Genomic DNA, 26,562 nt, shown 5'->3' with positions numbered 1-26,562 from the left:
TAGAGTCATAGAGATGTATAGCATGGAAACAGACCCTTCGGTCCAACCCGTCCATGCCAACCAGATATCCCAACCCAATCTGCCAGCACCCAGGCCATATCCCTCCAAACCCTTCCTATTCATGTACCCATCCAAATGCCTTTTAAATGTTGCAATTGTACTAGTCTCCACCACTTCCTCTGGCAGCTCATTCCATATACGTACCATCCTCTGTGTGAACAAGTTGCCCCTTAGGTCTCTTTTATATCTTTTCCCTTTCACCCTAAACCTATGCCCTCTAGTTCTGGACTCCCTGTCCCTAGGGAAAAGACTTTGTCTATTTATTCTACCCATACCCTTCATAATTTTGTAAACCTCTATAAGGTCATCCCTCAGCTTCCGACGCTGCAGCCCCAGCCTGTTCAGCCTCTCCCGATAGCTCAAATCCTCCAACGCTGGCAACATCCTTGTAAAATCTTTTCTGAACCCTTTCAAGTTTCACAACATCTTTCCGATAGGAAGGAGACCAGAACTGCATGCAATATTCCAACAATGATCTAACCAATGTCCTATACAGCTGCAACATAACCTCCCAACTCCTGTACTCAATACTCTGATTAATAAAGGAAAACATACCAAACACCTTCTTCACCATCCTGTCTACCTGCAACTCCACTTTCAAGAAGCTATGAACCTGCACTCCAAGGTCTCTTTGTTCAGCAACACTCCCAAGGCCCTTACCATTAAGGTGTATAAGTCCAGCTAAGATTTGCTTTCCCAAAATGCAGCACCATGTATTTATCAGAATTAAACACTATCTGCCACTTCTCAGCCCATTGGCTCTCTGATCAAGATCACATAGTAATCGAAGGTAATCTTCTTCATTGTCCATTACACCTCCAATTTTAGTGTAATCTGCAAACTTACTAACTATACTCTTTTATGCTGACATCCAAATCATTTATGTAAACATCAAAAAGTAGAGGACCCAGCACTGATCCTTGTGGCACTCCACAGGTCACAGGCCTCCAGTCTGAAAAACAACCCTTCACCACCACCCTGTCTTCTACCTTTGAGCCAGTTCTGTATCCAAATGGCTAGTTCTCCCTGTATTCTGAGAGATCTAACCTTGCTACCCAGTCTCCCATGGGGAACCTTGTCGAACACCTTGCTCTTATTTTTCTGCTTTATAATTAAGATTCTGTTCCGAGGTATCTTTATAACCAAGATGGCACCATAAGTGGTAACTTATAAACTGTTCACTGTATTTGGGCGTACATGTGACAATAATCCTAATTCAATTCAGATGGCCATCAAAACCATTAAGACACATCTAGGAGGAGAAATGAGACAAGTAATTGTAAAAGTGAGGGGAAATTGAAGCATTTCACAGATCTTCTGAAAAAAGGCTAGAAGGAACAGCTGGCTGTCAGAAATTGGCTCCTTTTATCCGAAACGTCGAATTCCCTATTCCTGAGATGCTGCCTGACCTGCTGTGCTTTAACCAGCAACACATTTTCAGCTGTGATCTCCAGCATCTGCAGACCTCATTTTTTACTCCTTTTATAAAAGGACCAAATTCAATTAACTATTCTAAAGTCTCTTCAGACCTTCCTGTCCTGGACTTAGACACAAGTGTAAATCCCAGTTGCACAACTCAAATGACCTGGAAGAAAATATTTGATCAACATCCAGATTATAAAGAAAAAGATTTCAGATGGTGCCATCCAGTTACCACTGCCTTAGTCAGGATGTTATTACCATAAATAGAACTTTCACCCAATCCCAATGGGCTTTCCTATCCTGTATCTTTGGTGCAGAAACCTTGAATTCCCAGATTCTATTCCTCCCTGTCCTGTGCTACCACTTATGGCCATAACTCCATGTCATACACACTCCACGGCAGACACAAAATTTATTATAGGGAGTAGGTTAATCATGGCAGCACACAAATGAGAAAAATACATCAACAAGTGACTCACCATGTGGAGGAATGAAGGAATTTAAAATTTGAAAAATCTGTTTTCCAACTGTCGTATTGTGGAACTATCAAGCGTTATAAACTGAAAAAAAGGCATGTATCAAAGTTTTCCACTTTGCATTCATTTGGATAGATATAAGAAATACCATGTTTCAAAAGGGAGCAACAAATATGTTTAGAAAAACTTTCAGAAAAGTAACATTATTCAAAAGTAATCAATTCCAGAGTCAAGATGATCAATATTCACTGTGAAATCATGTCACAATGCAAACATAAATGGTAAATTGACAGTTAACAAAAGAAGCCCGCTTGCTCTGTGACAAAAATAAATTATTCTACCCCATCAACAATTTATCGTAGATATCTCAAGATTCTGCATCTTCCTGAAAAAGTTGAATACTTAAATCTCAGTAGTTAAAATGCATTCTTGTCTTCATGACTGCTGAGGCAAAGAACAAACAATAAAGTAAATTCTAGCTGTTTGAACTCTAACAAATTAAAAAATTAAAACCTTTTTAAGAACTGTTTATTTTTCAGAAGTCAAATTTCACAAGTTAAACACAAGCATATGTATTAATATGATTAAAATTATCCTTGAAGTCTGTATTGCAAGAGCATACGGAAAACAAATCTCAAACTCAAATTGCTTAATTATTTAATTACATTTATTTTTTCCCTCAAATGTACCCGGTATTCTAAATTCTGCAGGTCTTCTAGAGTTACTTCATGGAATGCCAAAACTCTAGTAGTTAAGGTTGGGTTAAATTCAATAGTCATTAGACAACAAAGGTCCACCAACTTCTGCTGGCACTTTTGTAATCCCGCGGTTACCTTTTGCTGTTGATTAGGGCATTTTATGGAGTTTCTCATTTCTGCTACTGAGAAGCCAATCAAGCTTCTCAAAATGTTATCACCAAGTTCTACATCCATATAGGCAGTACCATCTGATATTCTAGCTTTAATATTCCACAGTCCACCATTACTTGTGAGTTTGTCCAGTAAGGTAACAATGAACCCTTTGATTTGTACCACAGTTATTATATCAGGTTTCTTATCCAACAGAATGTTTAGATATGTAAACGGTGGAGAATTCAAACCCACAAATGGATCGTTGAACGTTCTTCCATTCATGTTGCTTATTTCTGTACCATCATTATGAAAATTGTCTCCACTGCCAAAGGAACCTGAAATTACTTCTGATGAGATGCACAGATTGCCAAGTACCGAATCGTTCTTTGGCCTTCTGTCAAAGGATTCATTCAGCGTTAATGAGTTATGCTGCTTCTTTCTCAGTTCCATAGTGAGAACACTTGTATTATTTGTTCCTTCTACAGAAGGAATGCCTGTCTTTTTCATGGAATTATGATCACTTAGCATGGAACCTGGACCTGCATTTTCAGTATGTATGCCACTTTTAAGATGTTTAGCTTGGCTTTGTAATTGAGATCCAGAAGTATTATCAGCACCTTTTACATTTTGCTCTTGGCATGGACCGTATCTGTTATCTGTTGCTTCTGCAACATGCTTTATGTTATTTCTCTGTGGCTCTTCGACTAAGAATTTGAGAGATGTTGGGGATTGGCTCATTGCTCTTTCAGGTTCAGTTTCTGCATTCAGTTCACCCTGCACAAACAAATCATCAAATTCATCCAAGGGAAACTCATCAAAATCTTCATTATTACAATCTAATAATTCTCTATTTTCACTTTGAAATTCTCTGGACATTTCTGGAATCTGGGAGTTCATACTTTGCCATCTGCTGCTTAAAGGCTGTGTGCAATTGGAAATGCAGCTCATTGTACCAATTCTACTACAATATCCACTTTCAGAATCCATTCTGGACTCTAAAAGCAGATCATCTTCATCAAAACCAGCCAAAAGCTCATCATCTGAAGGTTCCAAGAGCTGAGGCATCCCATTAGTCCTTTCAGTCGTATTTTGATTGTTACTCACTCTAGTTGCAGCAGTATCATACGATTCTCCAATTAACCTTGCAAGTAGTCTGTCTTGGCAGTTTTCTTCCATAAGAGACTCCACTTCGCCTCCCAACATCCTTATATTTTCAGGCTTAAGAAGCAGAACTCCTAATCGACAAGCAATATTACCCAATAACAAGATTTTTGTGCCTGGTGAAAGGCCACTATGGAGAGCAGGAATAGGCTTATATTCCATTCCTTGGAGCTCCTGGACTCCATCCGTTAATTGCAGCATCAACATTCGGGTTGGTTTTGCTTCCCAAGATCTTTGGGATATTTGTGTTGATGTCACTTGTTCGTTAGTGGTGTCCTTTCCCCGGATTTTTTGCAGCTGACTGTATGCTGCTTGGCTGACATCAATTAATGAATCAATCTGCAAGCAGTAAAATCCAGTGAGGTCACATTTCTGCGTTTCAGAAATTCCATCAGGCAAAATTGGATACTCCAGATCTCGGAGATCAGTAAGAAGCCATTGCTCAAAAACTTGTTTGTTGATCTGGGCCTGTGTTAAAGTAACACCTTGGTTCTCCTGGTGAATCCATTCTACACATGCTTGAAGCCAGTGTGACGGAACTTTGAGATGCCATGTTGCTTCCAACCAAGTTTCAATTCGTGCAGAAATCATTTTGGTTTTCTAAATTTCATTTAATGAGCTTGAATGTCATAATCAAACCTAAAAAGAACACAAGATATTTGCTTTGTTTTGTCTATTAGGTACTACATTTTCATGCCCTCTTCATATTTACTTGTTCTTCAATCAAACAATTGGCAAGACGACCTCTACAGCATACAGAATTAAGGATGGCAGACACAAGGGTATCCTACCATCTGCAAGTTCCCCTCCAAGTCACACATTTCATCACTCCTTCATCATCCCTGGATCATTAGTCCAGCGTCCAGGTAATTAGGGCTTCAAAGTAAGACTATCCTGCAACTGCATTTCAGAAACAAATTTTAAGAATCCTTCATAAAGCCAATGCTCAGTCACCTAGAGAGCTGCATAAATGGGATTTATCATTGACCAGAAACCGAAATCAATAAGCCATATATACACATATTGTGGTGACAAGGGAGCTCAGGCACAAGGAATTCTGCAGTAATAAATTCACCTCCTGGCTCACGAATGGTTACTCAACCTCTCAAAGGGACCAAATCAGGAGTGTGATGGAATATTTCAACATAGGTATAGCTCCAACACAAGAAGCTCAATACCATCCTGGTAATCCATCCACAATCTTCAATATTCAGTTCATTCAACACCATAACACAGTGGCAGTCACGTGCAACATCTACAAGATGCACAGCATTAACTTGCCAAGGTTCTACTGAACACATAGACTGGCATTTTCCAAACTCACGGCCTCTACAATCTCCTAAGACAAGGCCAGCAGATGAATGGAAACACACTCCAAGTTCCTATCCAAGTCATGCCGTCTTAATTTGGAACTCTGTTGTTGGGTCAAAACCGTGAAACTCTCTTAACAACACTCTGGATATGCCTACACCCAAAAACTCCCAGCAGCTTAAGAAACTAACTCTCTACCAGCTATAAGTTTCTAATTAGGGATGGATAATGAATACAGATCTAACCCAGCAATGGCCTAATTTAAAAAAAAGCTATCAAAGTTTCATTTTTGACATTCTTGGTCAGCCACAGACCAGTGTCAATGGATCAAATGACCAACTCCTGCTCCTACATCATGGCTGATAATAATCCTTGAATGCATTTTCCTGCCTTTCCTCATAACCATTGACTATTTTAGGTATTATAAATCTATGTTAGCCTTGAACATATTTAACAATTCAGCCTCAACAGTCTTCTGCACTAAAAAATTCCAGAAATTTGTCACCAAAGAAAAAAAATCCTCAACTCTGACGTCCCAACTTTGATTCTACATTCTCTTTGAAATAAAAGACCAACATTCCATTTGTCTACTCTATTATGCACCCAGCTTGGACCCTAGCTCCAGGACACTAAACTGCTCCCTTGCTAAACTTTCCTCAATTTGAATGTATTTTCCCACAGTATATTCAATCTGCCAAATTTTTGCCTCCTTAATTAACTATCCCACCGTAATACTCTATTATCACCGCCATTTGCCTTCCTACCTATTTTTGTCATCCACGAACCTGGCAACAGCACATTTAGTTCCGTTACAATCAAACTGTAACACATTCAGCATGGTTTCCATTTTAACTTTCTGCACGTGTAATGTTTGATGTCAAACAATGAAGATGGACTGTAATCAATTTCAAATCAATGTATTTCAACATCCACAGAGTTTTAAGACAGTAAGGCCCTTATGTGAGAAAGACCAAAAACAAAATACTGCCGGGAACCTAAAGTAAAAACGGAAAAATGCTGGAAACATTCAACAAATCAATCACCTTACGCGTAGGGGGAAAACTTTACTGAGGGGTCCAAATAAAAAGTCACCGAACTTTTTTCCAAATGTTTCCTGACCAGCTATAACTATTTCCACCTGTTTTCTAGCTTAAGGACAGAGATCCAAACGGAAGATAATTTAATACACGTTTTTAAAAATGTGACAGTTAAATAAAGTTAACTTATTCCATGCCTTTAGAAACTACTGCTGCTATTGCAAGTGTGGAAACCCACAGTGCGAGCAAACCGATTGGAACTAGAATCCATCAAAGGCCTACCAAATAAAAAACATTTGGACCAAAGCTTTTTTCTGTTTTAACAATCAATACTCAACCTATATTATTGCAGCCCTCCAATGTTGGAGCATCTATGTTTAAACGACTCCTGTCCCCCACTTTCCTCTTCCAGTGACACCTACTGCATTTTTTCCAGAATTTACTCTCCCGCCCCCGCGCCCGCGCATCCACATCTCGCGATGTCTCACTGTTCTTCATCGTCTGAGGCGTCGTTTCATGATCTGTTTGCCACAACATAGAAATATATTAAAAAACTATAGGAAACGATATTTATTATGCGATCGTGATTTTCAAAAAACAGGGTTGAAGGTTTATAACTTGAAAGACTTGGTGGGGGACCGTTTACATGACGTGTCTGATATAATTTTATATTTTAACCGACAATGGTGTGGCCGCCAACCGATTTGATTAACAGGTGCATTGACCAATCGCAATGAGAGGTGTCTTCGGGTACGTCACCAGGCTTTAAGGCGGTGCTGTTTCTGCACCAATCAGAGCCCAAGACTGTGGTCTAGGGCGGGGCCAGTAGTCGCTGGGGCTTGTGGGTAAAGCAGTCAGTGCCACACCAGAACGATCCATTTTGTTTGGCTCGTCCTGAAAGCTGAGCTTCGATTCCGTTCGCAGCCTTTAGCTTTGGTAAGGTATTCAACTTAACAGCGGAATGCGCTTGATTGCGTTCTGCTTTTCTGAAAAAAATTGCGCATAGTTATAAATAGATAAGAAGCGCTCGCGCTTTCTTTTAAAGGAATGCGATTATTCGAAGGCTCATGTTCGTCGTTAGCGTGGACATTGTGGGTGGATGTGGAAGACATTTTACTTGATCAGTGCCTTGATTTTGTTAAAACATTCGGAATGCTGCACGAAAACAAAAATTGAAGTTTTTTTTCCATTCCGAATCGAACAAAGTATTTTTTTCTCAAATTTGTCCGACACGATGTGAAACCTTCCCATATTACGGGCCTGGTTAGTGTGGCTGTTTGCGGCCTTATCCTCTAATGCCGTTGTTTGTCGTCTCGGACTCTTTGTCGAGTCACGGGATAAATGGCGGCGGGTTTCATCCTCCCTCCCTCCCTGTCTCTTCCCCCCCACCCCCCGGCTCAAAAGGAAGAGGCAATCGATCGTGAGCGCCTCAAGAGCTCGAACCGCGCCGCCATTTTAGCGACGGTTGTCGGAATGTCTGCGGGCCCTGGAGGTGGTTTAGGTTTGCCGCAACCTCCCCCCCCCCCCCCCCGAACGGATGGGTAGGGTGCGCGATGGGATCCGTCACCGCCGCCAGTTGGACAGCGGATCAGGCCGTAGTTCAGTAGGTACGGTCCGTGGTCCTTAGCACGTTTCGCTGTCTCATTGCATCGGCCATTTTGAGGTTATCCTTTGCAGTTGGAGGCAGTGAGTTTTATTGAGCGCAGATCGCCGACACTGATGAAACTTGCAGCCGAAATGGTGGAGACAGTTTCTTGTATGAAATTTTGTTGACCACGTGTTAGTGTAAAATGCCTGGCTAGATAGGCCGTTACTTTGCCGCTGTTGTTTAATAATTACCATCATTATATGTTACAGGTTCTGAGATAATCCCGCTCCATTTGCATCACGATGGCGCTCGAGTGGCCGGATTTCATCCGACACGCGCTTTTTTTTTGTTTCGCCCACGTGTTGCTTTATGCTTAGGGAATTAAAATTTATGCCCTAGGCCATACATGATGTAATGAATTTCATATTTTGAAGATTCCGAAATGTGCCTCAAGCCCAACGTCCTAAGACAATTTTTAGCATCAAATTTTGGTGTTCGTAGTTATTTAGCGATGTTTTGTGTTGCCCCACTCGAGACGGTCAAATCATTGCGGTAAAATAGGCGCTTTTTCAACAATAAATGGTTGCTAGGTATATATTCCAGAACGTATCAGGAGCTACTTGACAAGTTTAAGGCTGTGGTCTTCATTTTGAAACATTCTCTATTCTGGCTGGTAAAAACAATAACTCCAGATGCTGGAAACCAGATTCTGGATTAGTGGTGCTGGAAGAGGACAGCAGTTCAGGCAGCATCTGAGGAGCAGTAACATGTTTCGGGCAAAAGCCCTTCATCAGGAATTAACGAGTTGAGATGGGTTAGTCGTTCCTATCAAAACGTTCTGTTTGATTCCAGAGAAGCAAAAATTGACTGTAATTCTACTTTTTGCTTTAGGTAGGGAGAAAACTCATATATATCATGAAGCATTTAAGTTCCCAAGTGGCATTAACTTGAAAATGCAGAGGTATTATACAGTAGGTCTTAAAGCCAGCTTGGCTATCCTAGATTATTCGAGGAGAAAGTGAGGTCTGCAGATGCTGTAGAGCAGAGCTGAAAATGTGTTGCTGGAAAAGCGCAGCAAGTCAGGCAGCATCCAAGGAACAGGAAATTTGACATTTCGGGCATAAACCCTTAGATTATTGCATGTCTTTGACAGATGTGTTTACCAAGGAACTAAATTAAGGAAAATTCTGGAAGAAAGCTTTGACCCCCATACTCCAATTGTGTTAGTAGTAACATTTACCATTTGGTGCTAGCTAGTGACTTTACATAGAATACTTATCCCAATTCCAGTCTTGGTATCTCGGTTTGTGGCTGTCTGCTGTTTTCAATAACTGAGATCCCACCAGTCCCTTAAAACCAAAGTAATTGTTGATTTCTGGTTAAGTTAATGTGATAGTTATAGATAAAAGATGCAGCTGTGGTGACAGTCCTATAAATATAGAAACATGAGCCAGATTGGGGGATTCTTTGAGCAAAGAATTTTGAAGTCACATTCTTCGTCTCCATTGTTAGAAGGGTTATTCTACCATGACTCATTAATGCCTTTGGTCTTCTAAACAACCAGTGGTCCAACATCATCAACATAACTTCAGGCTTTCATCCCACAAATTAACCAAGTAAATCAGCTTTCCTCCCACAGTCCAAAGGAGTGCAGGTTAAGTGGATTGGCCATGCCAAAATGTATCCCACTGTATCTGGAGTTGTGCAGTTCAAGATGTTAACCATTGTAAAACCATACAGGGATATGCTGTGGGTCTGCATGGGATGCTGTTCGGAGGATCAGTACAGACTTTACGGGCAGAATCTGCACTGTTGGAATTTTAGAGTTCCAATTTTTTTCCTTGCAAATGTAGAAATCTTAATTAAAATGACATCTCACTAAGACCCCACCACGCTAGCAAAGCATCCCATCCTTTATTCCATTCCTTTTACAATAAACAGAACTTCATTTGCCTTCCTAATCACTTGCTGAACCTGCTTGCTAGCTTTAAGATTCTTGTGCAAGTTGTCATGTTTATTTCAGTGCAATTTCTTATTTTAATCCAGAATTTGCTTCAGTTTTCCATCTCCTTCTTATGTTCTGCAGTTGTAGTATTTTTTAGTAAACATTGAATTTTTGCCTCCATAGGGGATGACCTGTCTGCTAATTTGCAGTCAGATTGCCAACTTCCAAAGCTATCTGAACTACCTGTCACCCTGCCATCTGAGCAGGCTCAGCCCTTCCTGGTTTGTCTTTATATCCATCCTGATGTGATGTTGATTTGGATTGTCATAGGTCTACTTTCATGCTGTACAACTCTATCAACCCAACTTGGCCCTGCTAACCAGTTTTCCTAAACTGACATGGTACCACTTGTGTTTGGCCCTTATCCCTCTACTATTTTCCTATATGTATTAGTCCAATGACTTTTTTAAATACCGTAATTGTACCTGCCTCTACCACTTCCTTTAGCAGCTCGTTCCATATATCCTCCACACACTCTGTAGGACATAAAGTTGCCCCATGGTCTCAAATTTTCACTGTCATCTTGTTTTGTCTTGCATTCTAGCTGCATAATCAGCCTCCTCCATTAAATGAGGTCTTCCCCATTCTTTTCAGCATTGTAAAAGAGCTGTTTTCATGCATGATATCTTATTGTCTACTCCAATGACTCGTGCCCTTCCAATGCCCATCACTTGTGGGTAACCTGAAGCTTTATTAATGGCCCAAGTGCCTACCAAGGATTTAGGTGAAGTATTGATTTACTTTCACTCGATTCATATGCGGGATGCTTCCTGCTCAGTGTGGTTTGTAAATTGGGGTGACCTGTTTCATGCTGTTTTGAATTCTCTACATCACATGGCCTACATACTTTTGTCCATAGCTTGCTCCAGTCTTCAATGAACCTCCTTATGAGCTTGACCAGCAGCATGTCTTCTGAATTCAATACTGTCAACTCTTAAAATGGGAAGATGCTTGAAAAGAATTTACTTTTTGAGTTTGAATCTTGCTTTTCATGTTTTTGCATTTGTATTGATCTCTTATTTGGCATTTACACTATGGGTAAACATTTTCATCAGTGCCATTGCATAGTTTTTTGGATGTAGGCTTGCTTGCTGAACTGGAAGGTTCATTTTCAGACATTTCTTCACCATCGGTAGCATCTTCAGTGAGCCTCCGGAAGAAGCCGGACAATGTTCTCTCATGTCCCAACCATATTTTTATCATTGACAGCATGTAACCCACATGTTTCTACCAATTGGTTTCTGAAGTATTCACACTCTCTCAATAGGTATTGTCAGATTTGCTGAGTTTCTAATAATATCTAACTGATTAGATTTTTTAGGTTAGTTTCCCTACAGTATGGAAACAGGGCCTTCAGCCCAAGTCCACACCGACCCACTGAAGAGTAACCCATCCAGACCCAATACCCCTAACCAATATTTACCCCCTGACTAAAGCACCTAACACTGGGCAATTTAGCATAGCCAGTTCACCGAATCTGCACATCTTTGGATTGTGGGAGGAAACTGGAGCACCCAGAGGATATGCAAGCTCAGCACAGTCGCCCGAGGTGTGAATCTAACTGGGACTTAGTGCTGTGAGGCTAACCACTGAGCTACCATGCCACCCCATAGCTGATCCAAAGCAGCATATATCATTGAACTAAAGTAATACTTAGTGTGAAATTGAATACTGTGGGTTAAGCCATCATGAGTCTTGATGATAAACATAGGTGATTGGCATGTGTTATATCCTGTAATGAAAAGATTTGTAATTATATAGGCTCGACGAGAGATTAAATATCTATTGCCGCTAATGTCTTGTACTGAAAGGCTAGGTGGATTCGTTGCATGTAGCCTCGTATAGATGCACAGCACAGAAATAGACCTTGCCCATGCTGACGAGATGTCCTAACCTAATCTAGTCCCATTTGCCAGCACTTGGTCCATGTTCCTGTCAACCCTTCCTATTCGTATACCCATCTAGATGCCTTTTTAAATGTTGTATTTGTGCCCGCCTCCTCCACTTCCTCTGGCAGTTCATTCCATTCACGCACCACCCGTTGTGAAAATGTTGACTGTTAGGTCCCTTTAAGTTTTTCCTCTCCAGTTCTGGACTCACTTCCCCCACCCAGAGAAAAGACACATCCATGCTCCTTTGTGATATTATAAGCTCTTAAGGTCACCCTGCAGCCTCTGATGTTCCAGGGAAAACAGGCCTACTCTCTTCCCTATAGCTCAAATCCTCCAACCCTGGCAACATCCTTGTTAACCTTTTCTGAACCCTTGCAATTTTTGCAACTTCCTTCCAATAGGAGGGAGACTAGAATTGCACACAATATTCCAAAAGAGGTCCAACCAGTGTCCTATTCAGCTGCAACATGACCTCCAAACTCTCTGCTCTGACTAAAATGGCATACTGAAAGCCATTCAATGTCCTGTCTACTGGGACTTCACTTTTTTTTTCAAGGAAAGAAGAGACTGCTTTCCAAAGTCTTTGTTCAGCAACCTCATCATTACATAATTCCTGCTCTGGTTTGCCTTTCCAAAATGCAGCACCTTACATTTATCTAAATTAAATTCCATCTGATCAAGATCCCATTATACTCTGAGATAACCTTCGCTGTCCTCTGCACCTCCAATTTTGATATAATTTGCAAACTTGTTATCTATACTGCCTGTGTTCATATCCAAATGACTTATATAAATGACAAAAAGCAGTGGGCAGAGCACCACTTCTGGCACATCACAGGTTACAAGCCTTCAATCATTTGTTTGAAGTGATCTGTTCAGAATGAATGGAATATCTTTAAAATTCTCCTTGTAACTTTTGAGTGAACTTATCATCTTTGGTTTATTCCAATTGAAATTAATCATTGACTAATATAAACAACAGTACTTTTCTATATTTTGTATTGATGGTCAGTTTAGCAAATGAGTATTTAACAATTTGTGGAAATTTTTGTCTTACAGACTAGCTGCATAACAAGTTTTGCGTATTATTCGCAGTACTTGATACCTAAAATGGAAACTGATCAGCAAGATATCAAGTATAACAGCCCAGAGACCAACGGTAGTAGTCTTAGCCCTGGTTCTTGTATGTTTGCCTTTTTTTGCATTTCTTGTATTGATATTGTCATAAGATTTATAGCACTGATTTGTTTGCTTGACTTGATGATTTCCATTTAATTGTTTTCCTTAAGTAGTATAAGTTTTGAATAAACTCAAAAGTTTGCGAATATTGACCCCATGTGCATAGTGTGAACCTTTTTAAAAGATGAGTTAGAAAAATGTTCTGATTTCTGAACAGACAATTTAACCTTTTTTTTTCTAATTTTGTCAGTTTGCACCTCACATCGTTGCTCTGTGCCCTACCTTCATCCAAATCTTTCCAACGTATGTCTTTCAGACCGCAACATCTGTTGCATCCAGTGTTCCGATGGGTAGTTACACTCGCTGGTAGCTTGAGTATTATTATGCATCAGCATTGATCATTCTGTTGTCCTCTGGATTCCCAACACCTCTGCTTGGTCTTGTCTTTCTATGCGAGCCACCATTTTCAGAATCTGACTCACTATTTACATTACACATGCATTTCAGTAATGTTACCCATCCTAACATCTCTTACAGGGCTCATTTTTACTTTTGAAATCTGTTTTACCCATCCCTTTTCTTTAAAAGTTCATCTCATCAAACAATCTTCTCCCTTGGCTGAAGTTTTTTGTTTTTTTATCTGAAGTGATGTATCATGCTGAAGGTTAAGTATTGCAAATGTTGGCCAGTCGTCACCCGCAAAACTGACAGCTAATTTTCTTGCATTAAAAATGACTCCTCTCCACAGGTGAACAATTGCTGTCTAGTGTTGTACACTAAAATCTGATCCAGTGACTAGAATTGTATGTAGACAGAATGCAAATGTTATATTTAACTAGAAAAGTCTAAATCATTAAATTTTGACTTGATTCAGCAGATAATGTAACAATTGTATCAATGAGAACAAATTGCAAGTGATGTTGGAGTATGCATTTTCTAGGTTGGATTGTTGAGCATGTTATGATGTGTAGAAGGTAAGTGAGACAGTAAAGCAATGTGTAAGACTTGTAGATTATACTGTTCTAAGCATACTCTTAACTAAATGTTAACAAATTGTACCAGCCAGGGTGCAAATGAAGCGCAAATGCCAGTATTGATGTTAGACTTAGTGTGCCAAAAATGTTTACATGAAGCTTGATATTTTAAAAAAAAACACGCAAAACTTTCAGGCAAACGTCCCGCTGAGGACCATGATGGAGAGCAAGCCTTTAAGAGGTCTCGGAATAATGATCAGTGTGTGGAACTACGGCTTCTGTTGCAGAGCAAGGTGAGAAATTTCTAGTTTCAAGCACTGGCAAACTAGAACGCGAGGATGCATAACTACTTTTTTGAATGCATAAAGATGTAGTGAAAGCTATTTAGAATTTAACTTGATTTTGTTTTTAAGAATGCTGGAGCAGTAATTGGAAAAGGTGGCAAAAATATCAAGTCATTGCGTACAGACGTGAGTATACATCTATAGTGTAGGTTAAAATGTGTTGATCTAGAGATTTAAGTCAATAACTTTTTCAGTAAGTTTGTAATTGTCATAACTGAAATTTTGCAGTGTTGTGAATATATTGCTAGATAGTCAGTGAAGCTATGAACATTTAAAAATGAGTTAATTATACTGTTCTGGGAGGACAGAGCCTTTTGTAATATTGTTTAATCATTATTTTTCTGAAATTTTATAGCTGGGCTAGCTCTGAGGGGATATCATTAAACGCTTTATATAACTAGGATGCAGTTTTAAATTTCATAGTTGTCTTTTAAGGTGTCCATATCTGTAACGATCCTTGATTACAGCTTATCCTATTTGTGAACTACAGTATTAAATGGAGAAACATTGCAGGTGGCTAGTGTAATCCAGAGTTTCCCAGAGTCCGAACTAATTTTTTTTAAAAGATGTCCATCTGTTCTTACTTCAACAGCCATACAGATGTACGTGAAGGACAAAGACTGCTTTATGTAAAGAAGAATACTTGATATGAAATTGGGTATAGAACAGTGTTAACAATGTTTCCATAGATGGGAGGGAATGTTTTGAGAAAAAAGAAGCTGAACAGAATTGTAATTTTTGTATTAGACAGCATAAATAGATGCCCTGTAGAAGAGTAGGTTTAATGTTAACTTCATTTAGTGATTTTGTATTTATTTCCCTTGTTATAAGGTGAAATACTGTTTAAAGTAACTTTGTTCTAAAATTATAATTATGAAGTGTCTCGTTGTATAGAGTCTTCAGAAGTCTGTACAGAGGATATATAGAGTGATGAGAATAGATTTTTTTAATATCATTCAATTAAAATTTACTCCTTTTCCCCCCTCTTCCCTCTCCTTGTTTTTTTGGCCATTTATCTCCGTTGCCCTTGTACTGGATCGACATGTTCCCTGCGTTGCCCATCATGACGTTGACCCATCTGCCCCTTGAACGCCCATCTGAATACCCTGGTTGGCTATGCCCATAATGTGCTCAAATGCCAATGGGCACCAATACCTGAACTTCACTGAATGCCCTTGCCCAATGCCAACAACCACGAACGCCTTTGTGACCAATGCAGTACAATGCCAGTGTATCAGTCCCAGACAGCAGTGGCCCCGAGCGGTATGTCCCAACAGTTTATGACTCACTGCCTGATTAGAACAAGGAATTGTATCTATATAACCTGAATTTGTTGTTATTAATTAGTAGTCCCTTATAGAAAGTGTACTGTTTGAGTTATTTTCTGTCTATTTTCCCCATTAAGTCTTTTGTGGCTGGTCTTTATTACGTGAGTTGCCCACCCAGAGCAATCCACTAATTCATTTTAATGGAAGGAGCACAGCTTCAAGTGTTGCATATTTGCTGCATTTTAAATCATTTGTTAAATCTGTCTTTCTTGCACTATCCTTGTACATCTTGCTCCCCACATTCATAGTCTTACAATCTAACTTGTCACCATTCCTTTCACTTTCATTTGTTCTGTCTCATTGTGTTTTTTTTTTCTTTTTTAATTTGATTTCCTGCAGGGGCATAGTAGTGCTGTTACCACAACTAGTTTCTTAACCTTTTCTCCAAATTTGTCAAACACTTCTTTTAATGCTGTACTCCATGATACTCACATTTTTCTGCTTTTGCCTATGAAAAGGTGTGCCAAAATTGCTAATCTATTTCCAGGGGTTTCTCAAATTGCTGGTGGTGGGGAGGAATGATTTTTTTTCCACTTTTCTGCTCTCAGCTATACGTCGTTTTTCTTGCCCACTTAATCTGAGCCCTTCCAGTTATCCATTTTCCAAAGCTGTCTTAATTTGAAATGTTAATTAGTTTAAATTTGCATGTTTATTAGTAAATATTTATAATGGGGGTTACTAAATACTTATCTTAAATTTAATTGTTAATGTATGTACTGAGTTGATGTTACATTGTTTCAGAATGCTATGAATGGCTTACTCACTGATTTTGTTTCCTTTCTTCTCCTTTAAATTGTCAATGGTTTAAAAAAAATTGGCAGCATATTGAGTATAAATGCGGATATTGAAACAATTGGAGATATATTATCGAAGATCATCCCCACTTTGGAAGAGGTGAGTTGTGTTCTTTATTTAGCAATTTACAATCTAAATGAGATGTAGCCTTGAAATTGTAACAATTGAGTTACATTCAGTCTACAACTCAGCTTCAAAGTTAAATATAGGAAACCTGGATACCAGTTCAAGAATTTTATGCTTCTGTTCAACTTTTGACCTTACAGTATCAACACTATAAAGGAAAGGATTTTGACTGTGAACTAAGAATGCTTGTTCACCAAAGCCAAGCTGGAAGCATCATTGGTGTCAAGGGAGTAAAAATAAAGGAGCTGAGAGAGGTAGGTGCTATTACCTATCTTGTGAAAGATTTTAGTTTCGATTATGCCAATGAAGAAAGTATTTGGTAACCAGTAAGATTACATATGTGCTTCTGAAGTCCACTGGTGTTTTCTGTGTATCTCAAATTCCTGTCTGGAATCTGGTCTGAGCAGTAATATGTGCTATTGGTTTTGAGGCTGTCTTGATATGGCAGATTCTCAATACTTGAACTTCGCAATTCCTCAGAACTGATACAACTTCAATCCTATAGTTACTAGGGGACATAGTGGTGGAGTACGTAGTGGTGCTCTGAAATTCTGCTGTATGTAAAAGTGGTGAATTTACATTTCATTGTCTAAACATTTTAGTATTTTGTAAGCCAACCTTTTTCCCCTCCTTGATTCTAGACCACACAGACAACTATTAAACTGTTCCAGGAGTGTTGTCCTCATTCTACGGATAGGGTCGTTCTGCTTGGCGGTAAGCCAGACAGAGTGGTTGAGTGCATCAAGATTATTATGGGACTATTGGCAGAGGTTGGCATTCTTACTCTTACATTTCCATGAAAGAATTGTTTTACTGATCTTTGTTTACATATCTTTTATAAAGATGGAAAATTGGTAAATAAGTCAATCCGGTTTTGATTATTGGAGATTAACATTTCATTCTAATATTGAGATTGCCTGCAAGTGATACATGGTTTTCTTTGTCTCCAGTCTCCCGTCAAGGGACGTGCACAGCCATATGATCCAAATTTCTACGATGAAACCTATGATTATGGTGGTTTTACAATGATGTTTGATGACCGAGGAAGACGTCCAGTTCCCTTCCAGATGCGTGGCAGGGGTGGGCCCCATCCTCCCTCTCCTGGATATGAGCGTAGGGTTCCCATGGGAATTGGGGGCAGAGGCCGTCCAATGCCCCCACCCAGAAGAGATGCTTATGATGACATGAGCCCACCAACGCGCAGGGGCCCACCACCTCTACCCCGTACTGCAAGAGGTGGTAGAGGTGGCCGTATTCTCCCTCCCCCACCTCCACCTAGAGGGTAAGCTTGGTGTTACTGCTGCCAGCACCAATCAGAAAAGCAATCCTTTGGGGTTGTCATTTATTTTCTACCAGTGCATATAGTATTTATGTTTATTACTTGTATGCCAGATTGCAATGTCTGTTTTGAAATGTTGGTCTGATTATACAAATACTTTAGTCAAATTAAAATTAAAAGGGCTTCAGTAAAGCCACTGCAAACAGCAACCAATTTTTATTGTTGATAGATTGTATCAGTTCATACAGTATCACTATGGAACGATTTAAACAACTTGCCGGAAACAAGTTAAATATTGTTCAAAAATAGTTAATTCATGTTTGCTATATTGTTTGGACAACAGGCTGTACCATCCTGACTTACCAAAGTAGTCTGGATTTGGGGCAGTTACTGTGTTTACAAATAGCTCCTATTTCATTGTAGTGACCGTACTCTCTATGGCAGGAACAGAATGAATGATCGCTATGATGGGATGGTGAGTCTTGATTTCTTCTGAAAATGTCTTCCTTTTTATATGGGCTTTAACTTGTGCATATAAGTAACATTCTTGTCTGCCTGAGGACATTGGGTAAAACCTGAAACTTTCTGAACGTTATTTTGCAGCTGCTTGCCTATTGGAATAGAAACCCATCACCTTTTAAAATGAACTTAAATGGAATGGCTTATTGCAAACTTCTACTGCTGAATTTCTGTTCGGCTTGCTTTTCTTTGCCCACTCACTGCAATTAAATAACTTGTCATTCTACTTCACTTTTTTGTATGCTATTTATGGTAATGTTAAAATTTTGGACTAATTTACAATGTGTCTTTATTCTAATGTACTTTCTCTTGTCCTTCCCCCAACACCCACCAAAATATCCTCATGTGCAGGGTGGTTCTGGATATGGTGAGTTTACTTTGTTCTATTCAAATTTATTAACTGGATTATTTCAGTTAAATTTGGTTAATTGATTTCCATAATTGGTTTTCAGGCGGCCGTGGTGGATATGGAGACTTGGGAGGGCCAATCATTACTACACAAGTCACAATCCCTAAAGATGTAAGTTTGCATTGTATTTATTTAAATTCATTGCCAAGCCCCTGCATATCAAAGAATCTTAATCAGATTAGGTCTTGCCTAAAAGTGATTATCCAAATTCACTTCCAGTATTCGGTGGCATCCACTTTTAACTTGTCAAATTTAGTTTTAATTTCCTAGTGCAATTTATCCCAAATGTCGCATATCTTGATAAGAGATAATTATGTATCAAGTTCCTGCAGGGCTGAGAAATAAGTTGTATGTTATAATATGCATCAACCAATTTTTTTAATGTAACAGCTGGCTGGTTCTATAATCGGTAAAGGAGGTCAGAGAATTAAGCAAATTCGTCATGAATCTGGAGCATCCATTAAGATCGATGAACCTCTTGAAGGCTCTGAGGATCGCATAATCACCATTACAGGCACACAGGACCAGATCCAGAATGCACAGTATCTGCTGCAGAACAGGCAAGTAGTAATAAAGGGTGCTTGTTTTGTTTAGCAACTAAATTGACTTCCTCTTTCTATCCTGTGTCTGCTGGGCTGAGATAAGACTTAATGAATGGTGCTTAAGTTTTCACCATTGAAATCTGAATTTCAAGCTTAGTTTATTCACTGCCAACTAAATTCAACAAATGGTATCTGCTGTTTAAATGTCTTTTTAAAAATGCCTTTGTGAACAGTAAATTTCAGTTGTATAATAAAACTTCATTAATTCTAATAACCAAGTATAGAAGATCAGTCAACTTGGATTGTGGTCTGGTTCTGTGTGGAAGACTAGTGATTTTGTTGTTTGACAGTTGGATTGACAACAAATCACAGTCTACCATATAGCGCAGATCATATCTCTCCAGAAAGTTCTGTTCAGTCTTTACTTCCAGTAACTAATTAAGCTTCAACAGCAAACTACCATTTTCTGTCATCTTAAATTATAATTCCTGTGCTGCGCTGAACTGTTTCATAAACAAGCTTTGGTTAACTGAAATTTTAGTGCTGGGTCGAATTGATCTGCACTCGCACCCGAACATTGATTTGAAAAAAAAATGTTTGGTCAAATTAGTTTATTTTTTTTTTTACCTGGTTTCTCCCCAGTGCAGCTACAGCAGCCGCTTTGCGCCCTTAAGCTGACCCGTGCGTTCAGATACCGCAGCTCCACACGAGATAAGGTCAGTTTGGTAGTGGGAACGGTTTTGTTTTGGTGGTGGAAAGGGTCAGTTTGGGAAATTGAATTTATGCACAATTGGGTGTGCAATGTTGCTGATAACCTCTGAAGGCAAAGATTTCCTTCAAGTTCAGAATATCAAACTTTCGACCCAGCACTAGTGAATTGCTTTAATTGCATGATTTGAAAGCACAGTTTTATATATTGAACGGTGTTGGAAAATGTCCTGACCACATTTAAGACAACCAGAGCTAATCCCTGTAGCAATAAAATTCTTGAGTTTCTTAATATAAACTTAAGGGTTGGAGGTTTGGCTTTTGTTTTGGCCATTTTAATAAGGGTATGGAATGGGTCAAAGTAAACTTGGGCGTGTCTTAATTTTCTGAATTTTAAGTGTCAACTCTCTATCTAATTCTGTACTTTCCTTTCACAGTGTGAGGCAGTACTCTGGGGAGTTCTTGTAAAACAAAAAAGCGGAGAAGATTGAAGGAATACATCACTGCTTTTTTGTCACTGCTTTTTGTTTGAAGAGCCAACATTCCTGCTTACATAGATCACACTGGGAGCATAGATCATATTCTGCTTTTCATCATTTGTCATGTTTTAATTAGTGAACCTTAGCACAGCTTAGACAGTTTGAATTTTCCAACAGTGACAGTGGATTCTGGGTTTTATGTTTTGTTCTGAATGTTCCAGTGGTTTATTGTATTTTCCTGTAATATGGTAACATTAAGATGTACACTGTTTATGGACAATAGTACTGGTAGTTTAAATGTGCCAGATCCATTCAGTAAATGTGCAGAATGCAATCTTGTTTTGTAAGGAACATTTTATGGTTTTTAAAATAAACTAGGTAAACTAAACTTGTGTATTTTGCTTGAGGATGACTTGCTCCTCATACTTTTGCTAGCTGAGAAGATCAACAGTGAGCAAAAGTTGACTCAAAAGTTGGCAATGCAACTGGATGGATCCCTCAGCCATTTTTATTTGGAATGATAGCTAGAATTGCTTAAACTCACAAGAATTGTCTTCCACTGATTGCTCTAATATTAAATGTTATCCTAGTTTGCTCAGAACTATTAAAATGTCTCCACTGAGATCATTTAAGCATTTCATTGTAACCTATGCAAATTGTTAACTGCTGTATCAGATGTCTGGAGTAATCAAATAGCTGAACCATACATGAACTAGATTGATCCAATATAGAAACCTGAACTAGTCTGGTGTTGTAATTGAACTGCCAAGAGATAAAATTTGTTAACTTCATGCAACTGCTTGATACATTACCAGAACCTTACTGTAATGGGTTAAAACTAGGGTCACCATTGTGCCGTGGAACTGCTGGCCTGGATCTTAAGGTAATTTGTTCTTTCTTCTATCATTGGATTGGAATTGCAACCAAACATCAGTCTGTTTTGAAGTAATTAATAGTCGTGAACAGTATATGACTTGCAGTTCTGGAATAGAGAGTTTGTGGTTGAGAAGTGACCCAAATGAATAATGGAAATGACTTAGAAGGATGAGTACAATGAATTTTCTTGAGGGGTAAGTGCAGAGCAGCAATTCAGTACTAGCAACTGTAGTGGATTACTGAAGATGTTTGAAGCGTTTGGAAAAATCAACTTGGGATGTTTTCCTTACCACAAGAGTGCAAAGGGATTTGGGTACAGGATGAATATTGGCAAATGTTCAGCAGCTGCTAATATTGGTGTCCTGTCTGTGCACCCCCTCTGCAGGTACCCTGCCTCTATTCCTGATAAAAGGCTTTTGCCTGAAACATCTGTTTTCCTGCTCCTCTGCTGCCTGACCTGCTGTGCTTTTCCAGCACCACTCTAATCTAGACTGGATTTCCAGCATCTGCAGTCCTTGTTTTACCCTGTCTATGCACCAGGCCAGTCAGAATCTTGGCTGTTTTAAGTGGTTGGTGCTCAAACTATTGATTCATCTTAGGATCTATCTAAGAATCTGGTTCAACCCTGACTCTACAATCAGATTGTTTGTTTAATAAGTTTCCAAATCTCAAATCTAAGACACAGGAATTAGTATATGTCCAACATGGGAAATCATTTAATGACAACAGACTAATACAGAGGACCTCTATTATTCGGATTTTGGGATATCTAGACAAGATCACAGGGTCTCAACGTTCTTATCTGAAAGAGATACTCCCCAGCCAAGGTGTTCAGATAATTTAGGTTACTCTGAACACTTTTTTCAATTTTTGTGGGATGTGGGCACCGCATTGTCCTTGAAGCTAGTTGTAAGTTGTCACCAAGTTCTGGAATTCCATCTCCATAACTTTGGACTCAGTGACCAGTAGAGAAAGAGCAAGGCCAATCTAGTAAGTCAGGGTGGTTTATGATTTGGAAGGAAACCTGTTGTGATACATGTGTTGCCTTTATTGTTCCAGGTGGTGAGTGCTGAGATTTGAAAGGTACTGTCAAATCACAATGGTTTTTGCTGGTGGTAGTAAATTTGGGTTTGATGGGGCCTTCTAATCCTTCTGCTAAACAGGGTACTACTACCTGCCATTTCAACCCAGGTTGTGATTTTGCTAATCACATCAGGCTAAGATTGACTGATCTGGCAGAATCATTTAATTTTTGAAGTTTCCGAAGTAGCGAAAATTCTGGCCTGAGATATTTAACACATTCAGCTTTCCTGGTCTGTAAAAGCCCACATGAGGATAGCCAGTTTGGATAGCTTGAGGACTGTTGTCTTCTGCTTTTTTCCAAGATGGTCTTTTATGTCCTTGGTTTTTATGCCTTCATTTGAAATCCTATCCAGTAAAAGTCTTACTAGCTAAAAACAGAATTAGGAAAAAGACATGAAAATAAGTCACTTTTATGCAATGCTTTCCCACATGAAGTGGCCATATCGGCCAGAAGTTTCTCAAACTGTTTGTGTTAAGCCACTTTAAGAAATGAAAATTAGTATACCCATCAATCTAGTATTAACACTTGTATTAATCTCATGACATTCCTGCCAAATCAGTATCTTAAAGTTCTCTAGAAATGTTACTTTTTCTATTGCCCCATTTCCTACCTTGGACAGGGAGAAGCAGATATCATGTATGTTCTATTGTAAAGGAAAAATGTGGAGGCTAGCGAACTTGGGAATAGTTAGTTTCATAGGTTGCATTATAGAAGTGGATACATCTGAGATCTGATCAGCTGTATCCAAGACATTACAGAAGAAATTGCAGTGCCCCAGCACAGGTATTTAGATCTTCTACAGCCATGGGCAAGGTGCCAGAGGATTCAAGGGTGCCTAATGTGTCTTTAAAGGCTATAAGGAAAAGCCTGAGAACTACATATCAACGAGCCTGATGCCTGTGATGGCTATGTTGGAGATTGAGGATTTGCATGCATTTGGAGAGGCGAGGACTAATTAGGGATGGCTTTGCATGGGAAATTACCACAGTCTTGAGGTTTTGAGAACATAAAGTTAGGGCAGAATGGTAGACGTTGTCTTTGCACTTCAAGGTTCTGCTTGATGGATTAAAGTTAGATTTCATGGGATTCAGGGAGAACTTGAATGCAAAATTGATTTGACTGGTAGAGGGTCATTTTCTATTAGGACTGGAGGCCTGTAACCAATTGTCTCTGGGAATCATTGCAGCGTTGAATTTTTAGTCAGCAGTTTCCATTGAGTATTTAGACATTGGTGGAAAGTTTGCAGATAACACCAAAATTGGAATAGTGAAGGTTATTGAAGACTGCAAAGGGATCTTGCTTAATTGGGTTAATGGAATGGGGAGTGGCAAATTGTACTTTGGATTCTCAAAAACTAGGCCAGGACCTATTCAGTTAGTTGTAGGCCCTAGGTAGTGTTCAACAGATCTACAGTGGTTAAGGTATTTAGCATGCTTTCCTTCATTACTTACTCCTTTTGAATATAGGAGTTGGGACTTAATGTTGAGGTTGTAAATAATGTTTGGTGAGGCTGCTCTTGGAGTACTGTGTACAGTTGTGGTCACCCTGCTATAAGAAGGATATTAAATTGGGGAGTGTTGAGAAGATTTACCAGGAACTAAGTGAATATGGAGGAGTCAAGTTAAAAATAAACTGGGGCTGTCTTCCCTAGAGTGCAGGAGATTGAGGGGTGACAGAGGTTTATAAAATCATGAGAGACCTAGATAATGAGTAGAAAGTGTGGGAAATCAAAACTGGGCATATTTTTCAGGTGAGAGGAGGTAGATTGAGGAAAAAATGTCCTTTCTCAATGGTTTGCTTAGAATAAATTTGCCAGAGGAAATAGTGTAGGTGCAGGTATAATTACTGCACTTCCCATTTGGATGGGGTACGTGAATAGGAAAGGTTCAGAGGGATTGAGTCAAATGTGGGTAAGTGGGACTGGTTCAGTTTGGGAACTTGGCATGGATTGTTGGGCAGAGGCTCTTTTTGTGTTTTAATGACTATTGCATTACAGCAGCAGTGTGCTAAAGTTCTCCAAAAGCTGCAATGTGAATTTTAATGTGACATCAAAAACAGCTCTTTTCTGAAGATTCCAAATCACAAGATTGTAGTTCAATTGGGTGCCACATGCAATAAACTTTATGTAATTCACAAGATAGGTCACTCATCTGATTCCACACTTGTGCCTCATACAAAGTGGGAAAGTAAATGCTTTTAGGAGATAGAAAACCATAATGTTTAACTAACCTCCACTCATACCACAAATAAAATGATCAGTCTTTTTGATCAGGATCCCTCTCAACATAAACGTGAGCTCCGCTACCTTGAGTGAATGTACAGCCATTGAACTAAATGCAGGCAATATTGTTAAATGGCCTGTGAAAGAAGGGAAAAATTCAGAAGCAAAAAGTTGAAGCTAGATTCTACCTGTTTGTAATTTTAGGGAGTTCTTTAATGTAAATAGCTATTGCTGTGGGTGCAGATGTGCTACATTCCACATTAGTAATGACACTTTTTATAGACAGATTAATTACATTCACATTGTAGAAACTTTGTTACATATTCCAGACACGATCCTTCAATCCAAGCTAATCCATTTGTATTTCAAATACTCAGGATTTTGAAGTACCTGAGGTCAATGGAGTTGTTATAAGTAGGGTAGTGGAGAGGAAATTTTTTTTAAATTTCTGATAGCTTTCACCATCCTTTTTCTCATTTACTCTAAGTAGGATTGTGGGGCAAGTTTAAATGGCTAGAGTAAGTGATCTGAAATTATTAGATTTTGATACTGAGTCCAGAAGGGTGCAATCAAAATGTTGCCAGCAGTGTATTTGTGTAGAAAGCGGAGGACAGCGGTCAGAATGAGAATTGTGAAAATTTAAACTGAAGGGTTAACTTGCAATATTTGCAAACTGGATTGAGTTTAATAAAGCTATAACCCACTCTATTTTTGTGTGGGGGAGAGTACTTCAAAAAAGTACATTAAATTAGAAGTACAAGTTACGTTTTTGGATAGATTTTTAGCAGCCTTGGATATTGATAAAATTCCAGATGTACTATTTATTTGCATAGAAAAATTATAATGCAAAGGGTGTGTTTAAAGGTAATTGGAGAGTGGGCTGGTGTCACTGAGGAAACTCACTTTGGAGTGGCAGCCCTGATGGTGTATCTGCTAGTGGGAGGCAGCTGAAGGTACCCATGTTTACCACTTGGCCTTTCAAGTCGTGTTCCAACTTGTAGTTGCATGCACTCAGAATAAGAGCCCACTACTGAATTCAACCTGAAACTATGGGTAGCATATCCCTGTCCTCTTAAGTTGCCCAGCAGGGGGTTGTGGTTCACTACTATTACAAATTTACATCTGTAAAAGGTAGTGCTGTAACTTTGGTGTAGAAAAGATGACTGTCAAATCATCCTTTTCTATCTGGGCATATCTTCATTTGGTATTAGCCTAAGTCTGCTACACATCTGTTATTGGGCTTCCTCTTTGGGCCACTGGTGAGCCAACACCACCCCAATATTATGAGGTATCACATGTCAGCACCACATCTCGCTTTGGTTTGTAGTGTACCAATATCTTAAGACAATGATAGCTGCTTCACTTCCCTAAAGGTTACATCTTGGTAAGGAGACCATTTCCAATGATAACTGGCACCTTTACAGCTGCTATTGAAAAAGAATTAGTGGTAATTGAACCAGCTGCTTTTCATAAGAGACCAAAACCGGAAGTTGTACCCTTAATCTGTGAAGGTTCCCTAGTACAGGTTCTCAGTCTAGCCAAGGTCTTACCAAACGTAAGGCTTAGACTCCAGCGTGAGTTTTAGTAAAGATTGATTCCACAATCACTGATACAGCCACGCCGGCATCACCCTCCTTCAGAACTGGTGTCTATTTAACCAGACATTTATTTTGATTAGGAGACCGTAAGGACTGCAGGTGCTGGAAGTCAGAGTCAATAAACAAAGCTAGAAGAGTACAATAGGTCAGACAGCATCTGAGGGGCAGGAAAGTAACATTTCAGGTCAAAACCCTTTGTCAGGACTGGTTATTTTGGTTTTGATTTGTATGGTGCTAAGCAATTTAACTGTTCCAAAGCATCTGTAGGTGGACTTTCTAGGGACTGTACACTCCTGAA

At 39.2% G+C, this 26,562-nt stretch overlaps 2 protein-coding genes across 11 annotated transcripts; one reads left to right on the top strand and one right to left on the bottom strand.

Annotated features, from left to right (window-relative positions):
* Window positions 1–2,532: 2,532 nt before the first annotated feature.
* rmi1 (RMI1, RecQ mediated genome instability 1, homolog (S. cerevisiae)) lies at window positions 2,533–6,982 on the bottom strand. Of its 2 annotated transcripts, none has more exons than XM_060838107.1 (2): window positions 6,657–6,982; window positions 2,533–4,609 (listed from the first exon to the last, which is right to left on the bottom strand). In XM_060838107.1, the coding sequence occupies exon 2, from the start codon at window positions 4,559–4,561 to the stop codon at window positions 2,612–2,614; it is 1,950 nt and encodes a 649-aa protein (XP_060694090.1). In that variant the 5' UTR covers window positions 4,562–4,609; window positions 6,657–6,982; the 3' UTR covers window positions 2,533–2,611. The 2 variants fall into 2 exon arrangements, with proteins under 2 accessions (XP_060694090.1, XP_060694099.1); XM_060838116.1 differs by having other exon boundaries at window positions 6,741–6,982.
* Window positions 6,983–7,146: 164 nt separating this feature from the next.
* On the top strand, window positions 7,147–21,276 carry hnrnpk (heterogeneous nuclear ribonucleoprotein K). 9 transcript variants are annotated; one of them, XM_060838182.1, is made up of 15 exons: window positions 7,147–7,254; window positions 12,863–12,962; window positions 14,152–14,249; window positions 14,370–14,426; window positions 15,520–15,563; window positions 16,450–16,522; window positions 16,690–16,803; window positions 17,191–17,319; window positions 17,500–17,831; window positions 18,252–18,303; window positions 18,699–18,714; window positions 18,800–18,867; window positions 19,147–19,316; window positions 19,941–20,014; window positions 20,444–21,276. In XM_060838182.1, exons 2-14 carry the CDS (start codon window positions 12,914–12,916, stop codon window positions 19,969–19,971), a joined length of 1,233 nt encoding a protein of 410 aa, XP_060694165.1. In that variant the 5' UTR covers window positions 7,147–7,254; window positions 12,863–12,913; the 3' UTR covers window positions 19,972–20,014; window positions 20,444–21,276. The 9 variants fall into 9 exon arrangements, with proteins under 9 accessions (XP_060694165.1, XP_060694157.1, XP_060694141.1 ...); XM_060838174.1 differs by having other exon boundaries at window positions 16,681–16,803; XM_060838158.1 differs by having other exon boundaries at window positions 12,863–12,986.
* The last annotated feature ends 5,286 nt before the right edge of the window (window positions 21,277–26,562 follow it).

This window comes from Hemiscyllium ocellatum, chromosome 2 (assembly GCF_020745735.1).
Source record: "Hemiscyllium ocellatum isolate sHemOce1 chromosome 2, sHemOce1.pat.X.cur, whole genome shotgun sequence".
Lineage (NCBI taxonomy): Eukaryota > Metazoa > Chordata > Chondrichthyes > Orectolobiformes > Hemiscylliidae > Hemiscyllium > Hemiscyllium ocellatum.
The sequence above is the reverse complement of the archived record's forward strand: the minus strand, read 5'-3'. Positions and strand labels throughout refer to the sequence as shown.

Excerpts from the sequence above, each read along its gene's own strand:
- hnrnpk (XM_060838139.1), top strand. The coding sequence starts at position 12,914 with ATGGAAACTGATCAGCAAGATATCAAGTATAACAGCCCAGAGACCAAC. Across the intron at positions 18,868-19,146 it reads AAGTCACAATCCCTAAAGAT|CTGGCTGGTTCTATAATCGG; the intron begins GTAAGTTTGCAT and ends TTAATGTAACAG. Across the intron at positions 19,317-20,443 it reads CAGTATCTGCTGCAGAACAG|TGTGAGGCAGTACTCTGGGG; the intron begins GCAAGTAGTAAT and ends TTCCTTTCACAG.
- rmi1 (XM_060838107.1), bottom strand. The coding sequence starts at position 4,561 with ATGATTTCTGCACGAATTGAAACTTGGTTGGAAGCAACATGGCATCTC.